The following is a 20362-nucleotide window of genomic DNA, read 5'->3' as shown; positions in this document are numbered from 1 at the left end:
CAAATTAGCGACCACCTATATAGACTTGACTCAACTAATCACAGAATAAAAAAAAAACAAGTAAATAAGAGAGAGAACACCAATGAAAAATAAAAGAGGGTTATTAAATATTTGTCACTCAAAACTTTAATAGGCCTTGCAGCTCATAAGGGAGAGTTATTTTCAAAAGCTGTATTTTGGTGTGGACTTTTCAACTCCATTATGCCCTTTATTGACTTCTTTGTGGACTAATTCTTAATGCATATTGAATTATTGATGCATCAAGAACAGCAAGTGGCAGGAATGGATCCTCTCTATTTTTTTAATATTTGAAGGAATAAAGCGTGATCTCTCATCTTTAATTCTATAAGTGGGATCAAAATTAAATAGGAGAGAAAACAATGAAAGATGAGATCTTATACTGGACACCATCTAGTTTTTTTTTTTTTACTGGAGAGGATCCACTCTCACAAGTGGCATATATGTATATATTTATTTGTTTGATTCATCTTGTGCTTCTAGAATCTAGAATGAAAAATTTTGGACAATACCTAGGAAATATTTGAAGAAGCTATAACAGAAAGTGACTCCTGACATGCAAAATTTCTCAACTGTCCATATAGTTACATATTTCCTTAATTCTAGAATCAGTATCATTATCAAGATTGGAAAAAGAATCAAACTTACTTTATGGCCTTTGATGTTCACAACTAACCTGTGAGGCAAGTAAAGTTGATACTGATTGATAGGATAAACACAGAGATATTCTTCAAAGTTTGCATACCAAATTTGAACTCCTGATTTTTTAGACAGTATCTGTGTCTAAAAGGAAAATTGTTAACACAAATCTTTCTACCTGATAAAATAAAATATGCATATAGAATAAATTGTGAAATTTCCACTAGCCATTCATGAATGTCAATTCAGAGATTAGGAGCATTTCATTTCAGAATTGTACCTGCTGCAGTTATTTATTTATTTATCTAATTGAAAACCACCTACTTATGTTTATTTTTCTAATATATTCTTGATGTTCAGTTGTTTCAAACAACTTTACTGTGGTAAGTCATCAACTTTTTCCTTTCAGTGCATTTTAGTGTTGACTTGTTTCCACTCATTGACTCCAACGTTTTTCATGTAGCATTTTCATACCAAAATAGCAGAAGATATTTTAGAATTCCACAAGAATCTCAATCTCTTGCAGCCATTTTTTCCAACATCCGAAGAGGATCTGATGCCAGAATTATAGGAAGGTTGCGTCACGTTTTTCATGGTAGCAAGAACAGACAAAACTACACACATTGATACGTCACAAGTTTCAACCAAAGTCCAAAACACTGAGTCAGGAGAGAGAGAGAGAGAGAGTTTCATTTCATGTTCTTAACCTTTCTATCTATCTGTCTTTTCTTTTCTTTTCATTTTGATAGAAATCTTTCTTTTCTCTTTTCTATCAAAGCTTATGGATAATCAGGACAATCAAAGTTTGAAGAAGAATCATCTTCCACTATTCTTGCTTCTTCTCAGTGAGATTCTCTTGTTCTCTCAACATGTCTCAAGTGAAACTCATTCAATTTCCATGTCTCAGCAACTTCCTGAAGGGAAAACCTTGGTTTCACAAGGTGGAAGCTTTGAATTTGGTTTCTTCAGCCCCGGAAGTTCTGAAAACCGTTACTTGGGGATATGGTACCATAATATTCCAGTAAGAACAGTTGTTTGGGTTGCAAATAGAGCCAACCCTGTCAAAGAAAAATCTAGCATGCTGCATATAAACAATGAGGGAAATCTTGATCTAGTTAACCAAAATGGCAGTGTAATTTGGTCAGCAAAGTCAACAAAGAAGGCGCAGAGTCCAATTCTTCAGCTCTTAGATTCCGGGAATCTAGTTCTGAGAGATGAAACTGACCAAGATCCTGAACAATTTCTATGGCAAAGCTTTGATTACCCTTGTGACACACTCTTGCCAGGAATGAAGCTAGGATGGGACCTTAAAACTGGTCTAGAGAGGCGTGTAACGGCTTGGAAGAATTGGGATGATCCATCACCAGGTGACTTTTCTTGGAGTATCTCAATTGTAGGTGTTCCTCAAGTTATGATGTGGAAAGGCTCTGATGAATTCTATCGTGGCGGTCCATGGATTGGTATTGGATTCAGCGGTGCGCAGGAGTTGAAGACTAATCCGCTTTTCGAGTTCAAGTTTGTATCCAACAATGATGAAGTTTACTACACATTCAATCTCACAAATAAGTCTATGATTTCAAGGGTTGTTATGAACCAAACATTGCTTACTCGCCAGCGATATATTTGGATTCAAGATGCCAAATCTTGGAGGCTATATGCTTCTGTGCCTAGAGATAACTGTGACTCTTATAGTCTCTGTGGTCCTAATTCAAATTGTATCATAGGTGATTCGCCAGTGTGCCAGTGTTTGACAGGTTTTGAGCCTAAATCGCAGCAGAGTTGGGACATGATGGATTGGACTCAAGGATGCATACTTACTGACAAATTGAGCTGTAATGATACCAGCAAAGATGGGTTTATGAAATTCAGTGGATTGAAGTATCCAGATACTTCACATTCTTGGGTCAATCAGAGTATGAATCTTAATCAATGCAGGGATAAATGCTTGAAGAATTGTTCCTGTAAAGCGTATGCGAATTCGGATGTTAGAGGAGAAGGTAGTGGCTGTTTAATGTGGTTCAGTGAGCTCCAAGATATTCGACAGTTTTCTGGTGGTGGTGGTCAAGATGTTTATATTCGAATGAAAAGCTCGGCGATAGGTAAGATTCTTGATCCCTTCATGTATTCATTACCGTATTCTTTTCAAGGAAATACTTGTAATTTAATCACAGATACCAAAAAGAACCGTATACTAGTCCTCATGCTAGCTTTCTAGTAACTATGATTAGGATTTAGGAAGTTAGAAATGATTTTTCACTCTGCTGTGTTTCTCTGCATTTGCCTTAACCTTTTCTTTCTTTCTTTTATTTTCTACATAACTGACTTTGCTCTTTTATGCTTAAATCATGAAGGTAGGAGAGGTCATAACATGAAGTTGGCAGTGATATCAATCAGCCTTGCCTCAGTAATTGTGGTGTCTCTGGTTTTGTACTTTATAGGCAAGAGAATCATAAGCTTAAGAGGTAGCTTTCTTACTATTGGCTTAACATTTTAATGTTTATGTGCTTGTGGTTGTGGTGGTTGTTAATTGCATATTGTTGATCATTATGGATTTACTACAGCTAAGAACACAGAGAAGAAGTTATTGGTGGAGAAACATGATGATGAAGGTGATAAAGAAGATCTAGAGCTTCCAATCTTTGATCTTGCTACAATTGTCAAAGCAACTGGTGACTTCTCATTCAGCAATAAACTTGGAGAAGGTGGATTCGGAACCGTATACATGGTAATTACGAATCTTGTTGAGTTTATAACTTGTTAATTAAGTTATATGTTGATTATGTGATTATTATGTATGAAAAACTATAGGGTACCTTAGCAGATGGACAAGAAATTGCTGTGAAGAGACTCTCACGGAGTTCTGGACAAGGATTGAATGAATTTAAGAATGAAGTGATATTGATTGCTAAACTTCAGCATCGAAATCTTGTTAAGCTTCTTGGATGCTGTATTCAAGGAGATGAGAAGATGCTTGTCTATGAATACATGCCTAACAAAAGCCTAGACTCTATTATCTTTGGTATGAATATCTTCCCTTTTCTTTTTAAAAGTGTACTTTTCCATTGTCTTCATAACATTTGAATATATTTGTTGGGGGTTGAGTTAATAATACTGCTGTTCTTGACAGATCATGCCAAAAGTAAAGTTTTAGATTGGTCTAAGCGCTTCAACATCATTTGCGGAGTTGCACGAGGACTGCTTTATCTTCATCAAGATTCTAGGTTAAGGATAATACATAGAGATCTTAAAGCGAGTAATGTGTTACTTGACAGCGAGTTGAATCCCAAAATATCCGATTTCGGCATGGCTAAAACTTGTGGAGGTGATCAAACAGAAGGAAATACAAATAGGGTGGTTGGAACATAGTAAGTTAACATCACTATATTTTGTAACTTTCATCTATCGCTGCCTAATAACAATCTCTACAATTATTCTTTTCTAATATTTCCTTTTAGCGGCTACATGGCACCTGAATATGCTATTCATGGACTATTCTCAGTCAAATCCGATGTCTTTAGCTATGGCGTATTACTTTTGGAGATAGTAAGTGGTAAAAAGAACAGAGGATTTTCTCAATCAAAGAACTATATAAACCTTATCGGACATGTAAGTGGAAAAAAAAAATAGTGGTTTTACCTTTTCCTTGTTGCAATTAACAAACCTTAATTGATAATGACATGTGTTTTAAATGTTTTAGGCATGGATACTGTGGAAAGAAAACAGGCCACTAGAGTTGATTGATCCTTGCATGGAGAATTCATGTGATTTATCAGAAGCATTGCGTTGCATCCACATAAGTCTTCTATGTGTGCAACAGAACCCTGAAGATAGGCCAACAATGTCAAATGTGGTTGTGATGCTAGGAAGTGAGGGTCCCTTGTCCCAACCTAAGGAACCTGCTTTCCTCACTGAGAAGTACTCTTTTGAAGTAGATTCTTCTAGCAAACAAATATCTTCTTCTACCAATGAAATCAGTGTCACGATGTTAGAGCCTCGTTAGTGGATCATTTATGTAACACCAACTTAGATCTTTGTGTTGTGCACATTATGTTGTGTTTTAATAGTACCACTTATTCTACTTTGATATGCACACAATTGGGAATGGAACTATAGATGTAGCATTTGTATATGTAGGTGGTGTTTTTCTTAGATTTCCATTGTATTTGTAATTGAATTAGCTTATTTTGTCTCTTCTTTGTTTTTATAATATAGGTTCATCCATCAAGATTTTTTTCAGATGGTCCTAACTTGGATAAAAATAGTGGTGCATTTATTTGTATAAGTATAAAATATGGCTCAATCATCTCACACATACCATTCCAGAAATATCAAGTTGATTTACTCTTTTCCATTTCAAGACCAGAATCAACCAAAAAGGCATGACTGAGATATTCAAACCATATAAATTCAAAGCACACAAGAAATCATTACAACATCTGTTTCAACAATGGCCCTTTTTATTCCAATCTCCAAGCAAGATTATGCTATCTACCATACTTGGGTATAAAGAACATTCGCCCATAGTGCTTCTTATTATTCACTCAGAATTCTCCAAAGGATCTTCATCAAAATAGCATCATTAATAGAAGAAAAGCTAAATAATAATATAATATCATAAATTATATAGATATAATAAAAGTATTTATAAAGCATTAGATACATATATGATGATTAGTTCAGAATATTTACAAATCATCGGTTGAAATTCTGATTGACAAAATGTTTAAAAGAAAGTGTGACTGAAATGTCACTACAAAAAAAAAAAAAATTTATGGTCACGGTGAAAAACTGTGACCATAGCTAGTGAAAAGGGTGACCATAGGTCTATGGTCACGGTTTTTCTGCCGTAGCCTATTCTCTCGTGGCCATAGACCTATGGCCACAGTTTTTTTTATTTATAGTTACGGTTTCTATGATCAAATTATAGCACTTTAGGCCACGTTTTTTTACCGTGACCATAGCCTCTATGGTCACCCCTTCTCAAAACCGTGATCATAGCCTTATCTATGGTCACCCCACCAAAAACCGTGACCATAGCCATATCTATGGTCATGGTTTTGACCGTGACCATAACCTCTAAGATCACCCCTCCCAAAAACCGTGACCATAGCCTTATTTATTGCCACGGTTTTGACCGTGACCATAACCTCTATGGTTACCCCTCCCGAAAACCGTGATCATAGCCCCTATGATCACCCCTCCTTAAACCGTGACCATAGCTTATCAATGCTGAAGTTTGGAAAATTATAATTCCAAGGCTTGACATAAGATTGGTTGCTACCATGGATACAAACAACAAAACTAAGGAGATTATAAAGTAAGATTGAATTTTGAAGAGATTGACGAATGAAGGCTTTGTATATCTGAGTTGTCTAGGGAACAGGAGTCAGTTAATGTCAACTGCATCATTTTAACACACCTATGTTGTAACTTTTGCACCTGATTATACTCCTTTCTCATGCTTGGTAAAAGGCTAAAACCATGTAACATTTTTTATACTGTATTAATTTTTGAGGGAGAAAATTTTTCCAAGGGAGGTAGAATGTAATATCCCAAGATTTTTTTTTTTTGTGGAAACATTTTAGATTTACCCTCTAATTTTATCAAAATACCTATTCTACCCTTATCCCTTTTATCAAACCCTAACCCTAATCTCAAAATAAAACTCACACTCTCCCTCTTACACACATACACACACATTTCAGAGAAAGAGGGAGAAGGAACGGAAGCAAAGAAAAGAGAAAGGGGAGAATGAGGAAACGGAGAAGAGAAGAGAGGAAGGGGAGGCTGTCCGCCGTCACTGTCGTCGCCTTGGAGCACACCGGCATCGCGCCTTACCGTCGTGGAGCCGCTGTCCCACGCGTTGCCGTCAGCGCTGACGAAGAGGGGAGAGAGTGAGACGTTGAGGCAGAGAGCTGCCGCTGCGGGAAACGCGATGGAGGAGAGGACGCCGCCAGCTCTGTCACGCCTGGTTGCTGCCTAGCACGCCGTCGGAGACTGCCATTCCCTCACCACTGCTGCGTCGCTGTTGATGAAGCTGTTGCCGCCGCCGTGAGCCGCGAACAGAGGAGGGAGAAGGAGGCGAGTTCGTGAGGGAGAAGAAGCAGCGCTGCCACCTTGCCGCCGTACCTCCTTGCTACTGTCGAGCTGTCCGCTGCCATTGTTGCCGTTCTGGTTCGCTCTTTTTCCTTGAATCTGTTTCACTTCCGTATCCTGCCATTCTGATTTTATTGAACCTCTGCTTTACCTTGGATTTTCCAACACTATTTCTTGTTGTCTTCCATTCAATTTGAATCCAATATTTTCTCTGGGTGCTATGATCATTGACGTTGCAATAAGAAATGGATGTTGCTGTTGTTGCAGCCGCAACTTTCCACTGCCCCAGTCCAAATCCTGTGTCTTTTCATTTCATTTTACATCGATCCTCCTCACCCGTTAATTTCGCACTTTGGGTTTGGTCTTTTCGGTCCCTTAGGACCACGTTGTGAGTAGGCTTTACATTTATAATTATTTGCCTTTACATCTATAATTATTTTGATATATGCTGCTTGAATTTATGACTATACTTACAAGTTATTAACCAAGGATTTGAATTTGATTTTAATAATGAATTTATTAGAACTAAATATTTATTTTTGTGAAATTCAAATTTTTAATCTGCATATGAGACTGTATATATTTTTTATGAAGTTTTGCACTATTTTAAACTTTTTTATCTTACTTGAATATCTTTTTGTGAGACCATATATTTTTTTATGAAGTTTGTATTATTTTTGAATATTCGAATTTTATTTGAATATGTATTTTTGGAACATTGAAATATTGTTGATATTCACTTATATACTCTGAATTTTTATAGTATATTCGACATTCATATAATTGAAAGGGATTTTTTATGAGAATGTATTATTTGATTTGATTCGATATCTTATATACTTGAAAGGTCAAATGATTGGTTGTATTTGAAATTATATGTTTTGAATTGGTTTGGGAGACTCGTATTAAAAAACCGCCGTTAACTTAGATGCATCTAACTCAGACCCCAACTAGTAGGAGTGTTGCTAGCCTAACGTGTAGGCCACACGTTAGATCTGTTATTCTATTAGAACACATGAGAGGAAAGGGCTACCCTTAGAGGTGGAGCCGCCCAAGTGTGAACTTTTGATTTGATTTCTGTATGAGAACTTTCTTATTGATTCACTTATTATTATTATCAACTACTATTTTCTAATTAAAATTACTTTAATAATAATGTTTATATGGTCTCATGTGAATTATAAATGTATTGTCTAGTCACTGAGTTGCGAAACTCATCCATTTTTCTAAAAATATTTTTTAGGAACAAATGCTTGACTATGTGAAACATTCTAATCAATAGTCACGATCTGCAATGAGTATCTATTTTTGTCGAATTTTTAGATGTATATGCTCCATATGTCACAGGCAGGATCCAACAATTCTTAATTATTTTAATTTTTGTTAAATATGTATAATTATTTATTTTAGAACTTGTAAAATATTTGTAATTTTCTTATTCAACTTATATTTGACTTTGTTAGACTTGCTAGGAGATTATTTTCCTAAGCGCCGGTTATGACTCATTTTAAACCGTGAGACAGAGTTTCTTACTCTCACTGTCTCACATGGTGTCACCTACACCTTCTCACCAGTTTACTCTGCAAGAAGATCAGAGTTTCTTCGTCAAGCATTCATCAACGATTGCAAAAAAAATAAATAAACAAAAGTTTATATACATTAAATATAGGGTTGCTATGTTTATCTTACTTGGATAAAAGTAGTGATCCATTTATTTGTGCAAGTATAAAATATGGCTCAGCCATCTTACACATACCATTCAAGAAATATCAAGTTGCTTTACTCTTTCCATTTCAAGACTCACTGAATACCAGAAACAACAATACCATTACCACCAGCACTTGCATTACATGGGAAACTGAAAAAAAAACACACACACACACACAAGAAATTATTACAATATCTTAATCTGCCCTCTTAAGGAATGTCAACCAAGAACCAACATATTTTCCACATGAATCAGTCCTCTGCAGTCTTGACAGAATCCAAACAGCCATGTGAGTGACTCGTGTATTTTCTTTTTTCCCTTTTTGGTTACTTACAATAATGCGAGTCATGTTAACAAATATAAGTTACAATTGTTTAGTTTGGCCCGGTCTAATTTGGTCTTTTCAGATCTTATAATGAAAGGTCTAGCCCTGAATAGTGAGCCCAAAATGAGAGAGAAACTGAAACAAACAAAAACACCACTCTGTATGTAATGACCAAGGTTGCGAAAACCGAACCGGTCAACAAACCGGTAAGGTGACTGATTCACTGGTTTAACGGTTCGACCGAGATTCAACCGGAGTTCAATCGGTTTAATTAAATATTAAATAAAATTATTAAAAATTTAATATACAATTTCAAATAATTAAATTCAATAATTTTAAATATTAAATAACATTGAGTAAGCTCCATATTTTTTTCACATTGTTGCTTGAATCTCCCAAAGTAACAGCAAAGACAACATCAAATCCTCCTGTTCCTGGTGCTCCTGGAACTCCAGCCAACAACACTCCTTCCAAGTTCAGTGTAGCATCCAAAAGTTTTGTTTGTGATTCTGGTTCAATCTGCATGAACTGCAAAGAAACAGTAGTTACTAGCAGCAGATCCCATTTATAATCAACATCATTCAGACAGAAGAAGCATAATAATAAGTGTAAAATCAATGAAAAGAACTTACAGGAACACCTGCAGCCTCATCTAATCTCAAGCATAGCTTCTTTTGCACCTAACAATGCTTTATTAACTGCTTTCTTATTGGGTTTAGAAACTTACTCTATCCACTATGAGAATTGCATTTTCAACATCAATACAAAAGAAAAGCAAAAACATGAGAGCCTGAAGTGTAAAAACATGACCAAAATTAACTCAGAAAAAAATACAGAATCATTCAGCAACTGAAAATCAGTAAAGCCAGTTCAAATTAACAAAATCAGCAAATCCAGTATTAACAAAATCAGCAAATCCAGAATTAACAAAAGTATTAACAAAATCTGCAAATCAGCATTCAGCAACTCAATATTATTAATAACAGTGCAAATTACAAAACAAGCAAAAATAATTCCAAGCAACAGTGCTTACTGGCGGTAAGGGAAGAAAGGAAGTGACGGCGACGGAGGAGCGGGAACTACAGGCAAAGACAGAGAGAGAGGTCGAACAGAGGAGACGATGACCGAGAACGATGAGAGGAGAGGAGAGGAGAGTAGGAGACCTTCCTACGACGGCAGCGAAATGAGGAAGGATGAGAAGAGGGATGACGGTTGCGGGCTGCGTTCGAACTTCCACCGAACAGAGCTTCCAGCCTTCCACACGCGACATCGCACCCACCGTCTGTGCGGAGGAGAAGAGTGACGATGACTTCGAAGAGAAATGGTGGCTACAGGCTACGTTCGAAGTTCGGAGGAGAGGAGTTTGGCCGTTTGGGGATTAGGGTTCTCCAATTTTCAGAGAGAAAGAGAGGGGTGGGGTCTGGGATGGCAAATACGGGGGTATTGGGGCAGGGCATGGGTTTTTTTTTGTTTTTATATAAACTTAAACGGCGCCGTTTTGAGGTAGCCACAGAACCGGAAATCTCTAAAAAAACCCGATCGGTTCTGACGGTTCACCGGTTAACTGCCGGTTCGACCGGTTTTTGAACCATTTTTGCCAAATGATTTTTATAGTCAACCGAACCAATTAAATGATCGATTTCCAATTTTTTTGGTTGAACTGGTTGATCCGGTTCGATTTTCAGAACCATGGTAATGACCCAACAAAAACAACGTCAAAAAAAAAAATAATAAAAAGAAGAAAGGCTAAAAACATGAATATTACTCTCGTCAATTCATTAGTGACAAAACAAAAAAAATGTAATTTTTAGATACAATAAAGTCAACTTATTCAAACTAATTTGAATTGGTCTAATAATTAGTTCACTAATGCACTTTAACAAGTATTGAAGATTTAAATTCCGTCTTATGAATCAACAAATCTTTAAATAAAATTCTAATTTACAATAAATTAATTTTTGCCTTACTAAATTAGATGATATCATGAAAAAGAAAGGTCAATTTATTCAAATTTATACAAAAGAAAAAAAAATTAGTGACAGAGTGACGCATATAATTATTGAACATTCAACTCATACAAACTCACACCGACACATACAAAAAATAATGCAAATGAAACCTATTGAGATAATAGTATGTTCAAATTCTAATCTATCATGATTGACTCTCGTGTAAGTGAAAGATTGTTGGAAATAATTAGTATGGCCATAATTTAATTAATTATGTGTCAAATAATTTGTTATTGTTATTATATTAAAAGATTAATATAATAAGGTATTTGATTAAATTCAGAGATTTATCATTGTGATAGTGATCATAATATTGAGAGATAAATCTTTTATAATTTAATCCAAATTATTCTTGGTCATATGATTATTAAAAAGAACATTAATAATGTGAAAAGATCAATATATATATATTTCATTAGATGAAGATTAATAGATTTCATTTATTAAATTATATATACAGATGGTACATATAGAGATATGATCATTGAACTGACTCATTCTGAGAATTTCTAATGGTTATAATTACTGCATATTTGTCAATAGGATATTCTCAAGATAAATATGATACTAAAGTTTCTTTGACCTACGACTATCATAATAATTAATAATGTATTTATTATATTTTGATTCCAGGCACCTAATACCCTAGGGTGCTAGTTAAATGGATATTGAGTAAGATTTAAATATTTATAAAATTAATAATTAGTCAATAAGAGATCCGTCAACTCTCGGTAAAGAGTTTGAGCTTTATAATTATAATGGCTGAAATGAATAAAACCTTGACCAAGGAAATTAAATAAACGAAGAAATGAGTTTTTTTGGTCATTCACATTCATTATAATAATGGTAACAAGTTAGAGTTTGACAATCAAACCATACTCTAAGGTTTAACCAAGAGCTAGAAAAATGAACGAATTATACTTTGTTTTTCTCGGTTCTTAGTAAAAATATATTACTTCATAATTTCGAGTCGTTAAGGAGTGTTTCTAAATGCCAATCTTGATTAGTAAATTTAGTATGACTAATTTACTATTTGCTTAGTATTGAACCTATGAGGTTACATATTAACGAGTATTCTAATATTTGCTATAGAATTATTTAATTATTATTTTAATTTGATCAAATAAATAATTATATTAATTTAAATAGAATATTATTATATTTTTTACTAGCACCAAGAATATAATAATAATATGATAATTGAGAATATTAAATGAGAATTAAGAATAATTAGTTATTCTATTTTTAAATTTGAATTCTAAATTTGGATAAGATCTTAACCAATTATGTTTTAAATTAAATTGTGATGTTCCAAATTCATGATAATAAAATCAAATAAAAATTTGATTAAAATCATAACAAAAAAAATTATTTAATTATAATTTAACTGCATCACATGCTTAAATATTAAAAATCTGAATTAATCATATTTATTCACAAATTTTTGAAAAATAAAAATCAAAATTAAAACATAAAAAGTCAAAATTCTGATACCACACACAAGGATAATTATGTGTTTACAACATGCACTGAAAGAGAAAAAAAGTAATATTTTAGTGGCATCAGAGCTGACTTTTTATGTTTTAATTTTTATTCTTGTTTTCTAAAAATTTGTGAATTAATATGATTAATTCAAGTATTTAATATTTAAATATGTGATACAATTATTTCTATTGAGATGATTTTTTAATAAATTAATAATTAATTTATTTTAATTTTAATTATTTAATTATGATTAAATTATCATTCTTTTAAATTAATACCTATATTACATTCAAATATTTGATTTTATTTATTTATTCATTAAATTTTATTGTGACTTTGGTCACGTTAAAAGGAATAAAATACAAAATAATTTTTTTTGTTTCTTATATATATGTATATATTGAGAATGTCAAATTTGATTTGATAGTTTTATAAAACTAAATGTTAGTCTAATAAAAATTAAATTTTGATTAGATTAATGTGTTTCGAACACTATAATTTTAAAAATAATTTTTATAATATTCTTAATTATAAAGAGCAATCTCACAATCAGAAATTTTATTTTTAAGATAATAATAAATATATATATTTTTAATGTATTAAAAATTTAATTTTATATTTGATGTATAACATTTAATGCATAAGTATTCATATCAGCAGTTGATTAGAGTTGTTAATTAACTGTATTAGAAACCAGGGACGGATCTAGAAATAATATTATGGGGGGCCAATAACACATATAATATTAAAAATTATGTAAAAAAAATTATATAATATAAGATGTATTATAAAAATATACAGATAGAGAATATATTTTAAAGTAAAAAAAATATGTGTATACTTTTTACTAACGAAGTGGTCAATTCTTCGTATCATACAATTCACCGATAATAGAATTTGTGTCAAAATTTTCAACAGTTTTCTTTTCAATATAATTAAAAGACAATTAGCAAGAATTTCATCTTTTATTTTGTTTCTAAGTTATTTTTCACAATATTCATAGTTGAAAAAGATCTCTTAATTGTAGCAGTTGAAACAGAGAGAATTAATACCAAACAAATAAAAAAAACGGCCACAAGAAGAAAAAGAATTCACTTTATGAAATTTAAAAATTTTTATTTAATTAAAAAATATTAGTAATAATATCTTTTTCAGATTTTTTTTAATATTGTTACTTATTTTTTAAATATTAAAAATTATTAATATTTAAATTAGACTGAACTTTTATTTATATTAGACTAAATACTAAATATTTTTTAAAAAAAATTAAATTATACATAATAACTTATTACTATTAAAAAAAGTTAAGGGAGCCGAGGCCGCCACTCGCCCCTTTATGTCCGTCTTTAAATTAGACTGAATTTTTATTTATATTAGACTAAATACTAAATATTTTTTTTAAAAAAAATTAAATTATACATAATAACTTATTACTATTAAAAAAAGTTAAGGGAGCCGAGGCCGCCACTCGCCCCTTTATGTCCGTCCCTGTTAGAAACTCATAGTCTTGTTGTATATATATACTTCTTAGTGATAACAAAAAAGATGTTAATTCATCATTCTAATCAACTCTCACTTTCAAAATTTTTTCACTCTCACTTGGTATGATCTACACCTTCTCAGTTCTCACCATTTTACTCTGCAAAAAGATCAGAGTTTCTTCATCAAGCATTCATCAACGATTGGGAAAAAAACAAATAAATAAATAAATAAATAAAAGTTTATATGCATTAAATATAGGGTTGCTATGTTTATATATCTTGGATAAAAATAGTGATGCATTTATTTGTGTATGGCTTAGCTATTCTTACACATACCATTCTAGAAATATCAAGTTGCTTTACTTTTTCCATTTCAAGACCTGAATCATACCAAACACAATATATACCATTACCACGAATGTTCCTTAATCTATTTATAAGTAATACATATATTAATTATAATCATAAATTAAACTATTTTATATTAAATGACTTATATAATGATAATCTCATTTACTGTAATAAATACTGAATTAAATAAGTTATTATTACTTTTGATTTGGATTAAATGAGAATAAAACTAGAAATACTATTTTATTTAAATTTTAAGATTTAATAAGTGTTATACTCAAATATAAATAGTGACTTCATGGTTTTAGTCCCTAACATATCAAGGCGGTCTCCGTAGCTCTTTTTTCATTAAAGGAGTTACGATTCAGCCCTAGCTATCAGAGATACAAAAAACTTTGGTTGAAGAAAATTAAATAACCAAAATCTCTCAATTATTCTCATGAATTCAAATACGTTTTTGGACATCTCAGTTATATTTCTTGAAAATTTAACATGGATAGTCTTGGAGTTGAAGAATCCTAAAATTTTCAATAATCAATACTTACATTATATGGAAAATTCAAAAAAAACATACACAAAAAATTATTACAATATCTTAATCTGCCCTCTTAACTGGTAAATGTCAACCAACATATTTCTTTTTTTTTCCAGGAATTGTCAACCAACATATTTTCACATGAATCTGTTCTTTGCAACATTGACAGAGTCCAAGCACCATAGGACTCATGTATTTTCTTTTTTCCTTTTTATTTTTGGTCAAACTTTTTTTTCCTTTTGGGTTACAGTTATCAATCATGTGACTCATGTTTTTTTCTTTTGGTCAGTGATCACGTGACTCATGTTAACAAGGGTTCAGACCCTAAAATAGGCTCGAATCGACAGAATCTTCCAACCCGACCTGGCAGAAAATGCAAAAAGACACCTTTCCTTTCCTTCTCCATGGCCACCATTGTGCTACTACTACGAAGAAGATCACTCCTCGAGTGCCCCCACTTCCAGCGTTTTTTCCTATCATCGTCAACCGTCGGTATTTGTCATCGCTAATCGATGTTAACTGTTTAGTTTGGCCCGATCTAATTTGGCAAGTTATAGCCCTGGATAGTGAGCCCAAAATGAGAAAAAAGCTGAAACAAACAAAAACATCCACAAGAAATGTTTGAAAAAAAAGAAAAGACTAAAAGCATGAATACTATTCTCAAAATTCATTATTTACAAAAAAATTAATTTATAAATACAATAAAGATAACTTATTCAAATCAATTTTAATTGGTTTAGTAATTAGTTTAGTAATTGGCTTAAATAATCTGTTTTGTGTATTAATAACTCATTGACCAGCGACGAATTTTTAGGAGCTTCAATCTATGTCGAATTAGTCTTTGTCTTGCCAAATTAGATAATATCATAAAAAAGGTCATCTTATTCAAACTCATGTAGAAAAAATAAAAGAAAATAGTGACACAGCGACACATACTGTTGAAGGTATTGGTAGTGTGGGCAGCAGCACCTTCGAGAGAGAATTTCAGAGAGAAGTATACAATTGAAAAAACTTGATAACATAAATGGTGAATCTCAATTATTAGAAGAGTCCACCTCAATCGAAGTAGAATAAAGTCTCTCCAACTACCTAACAATAATAAATTTGCTGAGCTCTCATCACCTGATAAATTTAACTAAGCTACTAACATGCACTATATACATCAGCTCCTAATTTACACTATACTAGCAATCTATAGCTCCAAACATAAAGGTCCAGTGACACCCTCCCTCAAGTTAGGAGCATATACATTCAGCATTCCAAGTTTGTCCTGTAGCCTACTGAACACTGTGGGTGCTAGTGCCTTAGTGAACAAATTAGCTACTTGATCATGAGTTGAAATTGGTAGTAAGTGAATCAGTCCTTCTTGAAGTTTATTTCTTACCACATGACAATCTACTTCTATGTGTTTTGTTCTTTCATGAAAAACAGAATTAAATGCAATGTATATTGTCGATTGGCTATCACAAAAGATGTTAATAGCCTTAGAAAGGAGAACCTACAAGTCTATCAATATGTAACTAATCCACTGTGCTTCTCAAATGGCACTTGCCAAAGCTTGATACTTAGCCTCAAAAGATGAAGACGCCATTGTCAGTTACTTTTTGCTCTTCCATGATATGAGTGAGTTTCACAGATAGAAACAATAGGCCGAAATTGACTTCCTTGTGTCTGGACATGCTTCCTAGTCTAAATCCGAGAACGCAGTCAGATTGTAATCTACCTCTGAAGTGAAGAATAACCCTGTTGTTGGTGCTCCCTTCAGGTACCTGAGCACATGATGTGCTTCCTGCATATGTTGGGTGGTCGGATAGTCCAAAAATTGACTGATTTTCCCTATTGCATAACTGATATTCAGTCTGGTGTTGGCTAAATACAACAGCCTCCCAATTAAATTTCTGTAGCCTGAGTGATCCTTCAATGGCTCTCCTTTTTCTCTGGACAGCTTTACTGTATAGTCTAAAGGTGCAGTCGTAGGCTTGTGATGAGCGGATAATTTATACGCTTTTTGGCATTGTTTTTAGTATATTTTAGTTAGTTTTTATTATGTTTTTATTAGTTTTTAAATAAAAATCACTCTTCTAGACTTTACTATGAGTTTGTGTATTTTTCTGTGATTTCAGGTATTTTTTGGCTGAAATTGAGGGACCTGAGCAAAAATCTGATTCAGAGGCTGAAAAAGGACTACAGATGCTGTCGGATTCTAACCTCCCTGCACTCAAAGTGGATTTTCTAGAGCTACAGAAGCCCAATTGGTGCGCTCTCAATTGAGTTGGAAAGTAGACATCCTGGGCTTTCCAGAAATATATAATAGTTCATACTTTGCTCGAGATTTGATGGCCCAAACAGGCGTTCCAAGTCAGCTCAAGAATTCTGGCGTTTAACTCCAAAACTGGCACAAAAGCTGGAGTTAAACGCCCAAATTGGCACAAAAGCTGGCGTTTAACTCCAAGAAAAGTCTCTACACGAAAATGCTTCAATGCTCAGCCCAAGCACACACCAAGTGGGCCCGGAAGAAGATTTCTGCATTAATTACTGATTTCTGTAACCCTAGGCTACTAGTTCTCTATAAATAGGACCTTATACTATTGTATTTTCATCTTTGATAAGTCTTATGCTATCTTAGACACGTTTGGGGGGCTGGCCTCATGGCCATGCCTAGACCTTGTTCTTATGTATTTTCAACGGTGGAGTTTCTACACACCATAGATTAAGGTGTGGAGCTCTGCTGTTCTTCATGAATTAATACAAAGTACTATTATTTTTCTATTCAATTCATGCATATTTCTTCTCCAAGATATTCATTCGTTCTTCAACTTGATGAATGTGATGATTCGTGATACTTATCATCATTCTCACCTATGAACATGTGCCTGACAACCACCTCTGTTCTACTAGCAATGGCTTGAGTGCGTATCTCTTGGGTTTCTAATCTAAGATTGGAACCTTCGTGGTATAGGATAGAATTATTGGCGGCCATTCCTGAGATCCGGAAAGTCTAAACCTTGTCTGTGGTATTCCGAGTAGGATCTGGGAAGGGATGACTGTGACGAGCTTCAAACTCGTGATTGTGGGGCGTGTGACAGACGCAAAAGGATCAATGGATCCTATTCCGACATGATCGAGAACCGACAGCTGATTAGCCGATGTTGTGACAGAGCCTCAGAACCATTTTCACTGAGAGGATGGGATGTAGCCATTGACAACGGTGATGCCCAACATAAAGCTTGCCATGGAAAGGAGTATGAATGATTGGAAGAAGGCAATAGGAAAGCAGAGGTTCAAGGGGAACAAAGCATCTTCATACGCTTATCTGAAATCCACCAATGAATTACATAAGTATCTCTATCTTTATTTTATGTTTATTTTCATCACCTTAAACTCCATAACCATTTGAATCTGTCTGACTGAGATTTACAAGATGACCATAGCTTGCTTCAAGCCGACAATCTCCGTGGGATCGACCCTTACTCACGTAAGGTTTATTACTTGGACGACCCAGTGCACTTGCTGGTTAGTTGTGCAGAATTGTGACAAAGTGTGATTCACGTTTGAGAGCTCCAAGTCTTTGGCGCCATTGTTGATGATCACAATTTCGTGCATCAAGTTTTTGGCGCCGTTGCCGGAGATTGTTCGAGTTTGGACAACTGACGGTTCATCTTGTTGCTTAGATTAGGTATTTTTCAGAATTTTTAAGAATGAATTCTAGAGTTTCAAGGTGATGTTCTTACCATCACAAAAGCTGATTGATTCCCATCAATTTAGCTATTGAATGTAATGTCCTGCTGAAGCTTGGCCAAACATGTCTAATCTTTTTAGACTGAAGCTTTAGACTAACATTGCATGATTCCTGGAATTCTTATTAAAAGTTTTGATTCTCTTTATTTTCTTTTCTATATAATTTTCGAAAAAAAACACAAAAAAAATTTATAAAACCATAAAAACCAAAAATATTTTATGTTTCTTGTTTGAGTCTAGTATTAAGTTTGGTGTCAATTGCATGTTTCTGTTCTTCTTGCATTTTTCGAATTCATGCATGTTCTTCATTGATCTTCAAGTTGTTCTTGATGATTTCATTGCTCTAATCTTTAAATTCTCTTGTTTTGTATGTTCCTCATATGCATTCTCAATTTGTTAGTGTCTCTTATATGAAAATTTTTAAGTTTGGTGTCCTGCATGCATTGTTTATTTTATCTTAGTTGCATTCTTATTGTTTCTCATCATTAAAAATTCAAAAATATTTTCAAAATTGTGTCTTTTCAAGTCAATAATACAGAGAATTAAAGATTCAGAACATTCAGCAGAGGAATCAAACAGAAAAAGCTGGGCGTTCAAAACGCCCAGTGAAGAAGGAAAACTGGCGTTTAAACGCCAGCCAGGGCACCTGGCTGGGCGTTTAACGCCCAAAAAGGTAGAGATTTGGGCGTTAAACGCCAGAATGGGCACCATTCTGGGCGTTTAACGCCAGGATGACACTAGAGGGAAGATTTTGTTTTTAATTCACATTTTTTTCAAGTTTTCATAATTTTTCAAAATCAAATCTTTTTCAAATCATATCTTTTCAATCATATCTCTTTCAAAATCAATTTCTTTCCATTTTATATTTATTTTTACTATTTTCAAAAATCCTTGCTTCAATTCAAGATTTACTTCAAAAATTTTCAAGTTGTTACTTGCCTATTAAGAAAGAATCAAATTTTAAATTTTAGAATCATATCTTCTAATTTCTTATTAGTCAAGTAATCAACTTTAGTTTTAAAACTTTCTCTTTTTAGTTTGATTTTCAATCATATCTTCTCAATCATATCTTTTCAATCACATCTTTTTCAAAATTAATTTTTTGCAATCAAATCTTTTTCTAATTTCAAAATCTTTTTCAAAAATCACTTAATTTCTTTCCCAATCTTAGTTTTCGAAAATCTCAATCAAATTTTCAAATTTCTTTTCAAAATTTTTTAAAATTATTTTTGAAAATTCTTCCCCTCTTCTCACATCCTTCTATTTAAGGGACTAAGACTCCTCCTCAAGGTACAATTCGAACTCCCTCCTTCTTTATATGTTCGAATTCTCCTCCATCTACCTCCTCCTTCTATTCTTCTTTTCCTCTGACACCTCAAGGAATCTCTATACTGTGACATAGAGGATTCCCTATTTTCTTGTTCTCTTCTCTTTCATATGAGTAGGAACAAAGATAAAGGCATACTTGTTCAAACTGATCCTGAACCTGAAAGGACCTTGAAGAGAAAGCTAAGAGAAGCTAAAGAACATCTCTCTTTAGAGGGCCTAACAGAGCTTTTCAAGGAAGAAGAAACCATGGCAGCCGAAAACAATAATGCCAACAATGCAAGGAAGGTGCTTGGTGACTTTACTGCACCTACTCCTGATTTCTATGGGAGAAGCATCTCAATCCCTGCCATTGGAGCAAACAACTTTGAGCTTAAGCCTCAATTAGTTTCTCTAATGCAACAGAATTGCAAGTTTCATGGACTTCCATTGGAAGATCCTCATCAGTTCTTAGCTGAATTCTTGCAAATCTGTGACACTGTCAAGGCCAATGGGGTTGACCCTGAAGTCTACAGACTTATGCTCTTTCCTTTTGCTATAAGAGACAGAGCTAGGACATGGTTGGAATCACAACCTAAGGAAAGCCTGAACTCTTGGGAAAAGCTAGTCAATGCCTTCTTGGCAAAGTTCTTTCCACCTCAAAAATTGAGT

At 33.6% G+C, this 20362-nt stretch overlaps 1 protein-coding gene and 1 long non-coding RNA gene across 2 annotated transcripts; one reads left to right on the top strand and one right to left on the bottom strand.

Annotated features, from left to right (window-relative positions):
• The first annotated feature begins 385 nt into the window (after window positions 1-385).
• On the top strand, window positions 386-4893 carry LOC112771331 (G-type lectin S-receptor-like serine/threonine-protein kinase At4g27290). The gene is made up of 8 exons (XM_072225228.1): window positions 386-1040; window positions 1121-2756; window positions 3009-3119; window positions 3219-3382; window positions 3466-3676; window positions 3785-4022; window positions 4113-4263; window positions 4355-4893. Exons 2-8 carry the CDS (start codon window positions 1439-1441, stop codon window positions 4655-4657), a joined length of 2496 nt encoding a protein of 831 aa, XP_072081329.1. The 5' UTR covers window positions 386-1040; window positions 1121-1438; the 3' UTR covers window positions 4658-4893.
• Window positions 4894-8922: 4029 nt separating this feature from the next.
• LOC112772932 (uncharacterized) lies at window positions 8923-10236 on the bottom strand. Its single transcript, XR_003187722.2, has 3 exons — window positions 9820-10236; window positions 9419-9521; window positions 8923-9314 (listed from the first exon to the last, which is right to left on the bottom strand). It is a non-coding gene; the product is annotated as an uncharacterized lncRNA (long non-coding RNA).
• Between the last annotated feature and the right edge of the window lie 10126 nt (window positions 10237-20362).

This window comes from Arachis hypogaea, chromosome 18 (genome assembly GCF_003086295.3).
Source record: "Arachis hypogaea cultivar Tifrunner chromosome 18, arahy.Tifrunner.gnm2.J5K5, whole genome shotgun sequence".
Classification (NCBI taxonomy): domain Eukaryota; kingdom Viridiplantae; phylum Streptophyta; class Magnoliopsida; order Fabales; family Fabaceae; genus Arachis; species Arachis hypogaea.
The sequence above is the reverse complement of the archived record's forward strand: the minus strand, read 5'-3'. Positions and strand labels throughout refer to the sequence as shown.

What these genes read in the sequence shown, in the direction of transcription:
- LOC112771331 (XM_072225228.1), top strand. Translation starts at nt 1,439, where the DNA reads ATGGATAATCAGGACAATCAAAGTTTGAAGAAGAATCATCTTCCACTA. An exon ending in AATGAAAAGCTCGGCGATAG is followed by an intron (nt 2,757 to 3,008) that starts GTAAGATTCTTG and finishes TAAATCATGAAG; the next exon opens with GTAGGAGAGGTCATAACATG. An exon ending in GAGAATCATAAGCTTAAGAG is followed by an intron (nt 3,120 to 3,218) that starts GTAGCTTTCTTA and finishes GATTTACTACAG; the next exon opens with CTAAGAACACAGAGAAGAAG.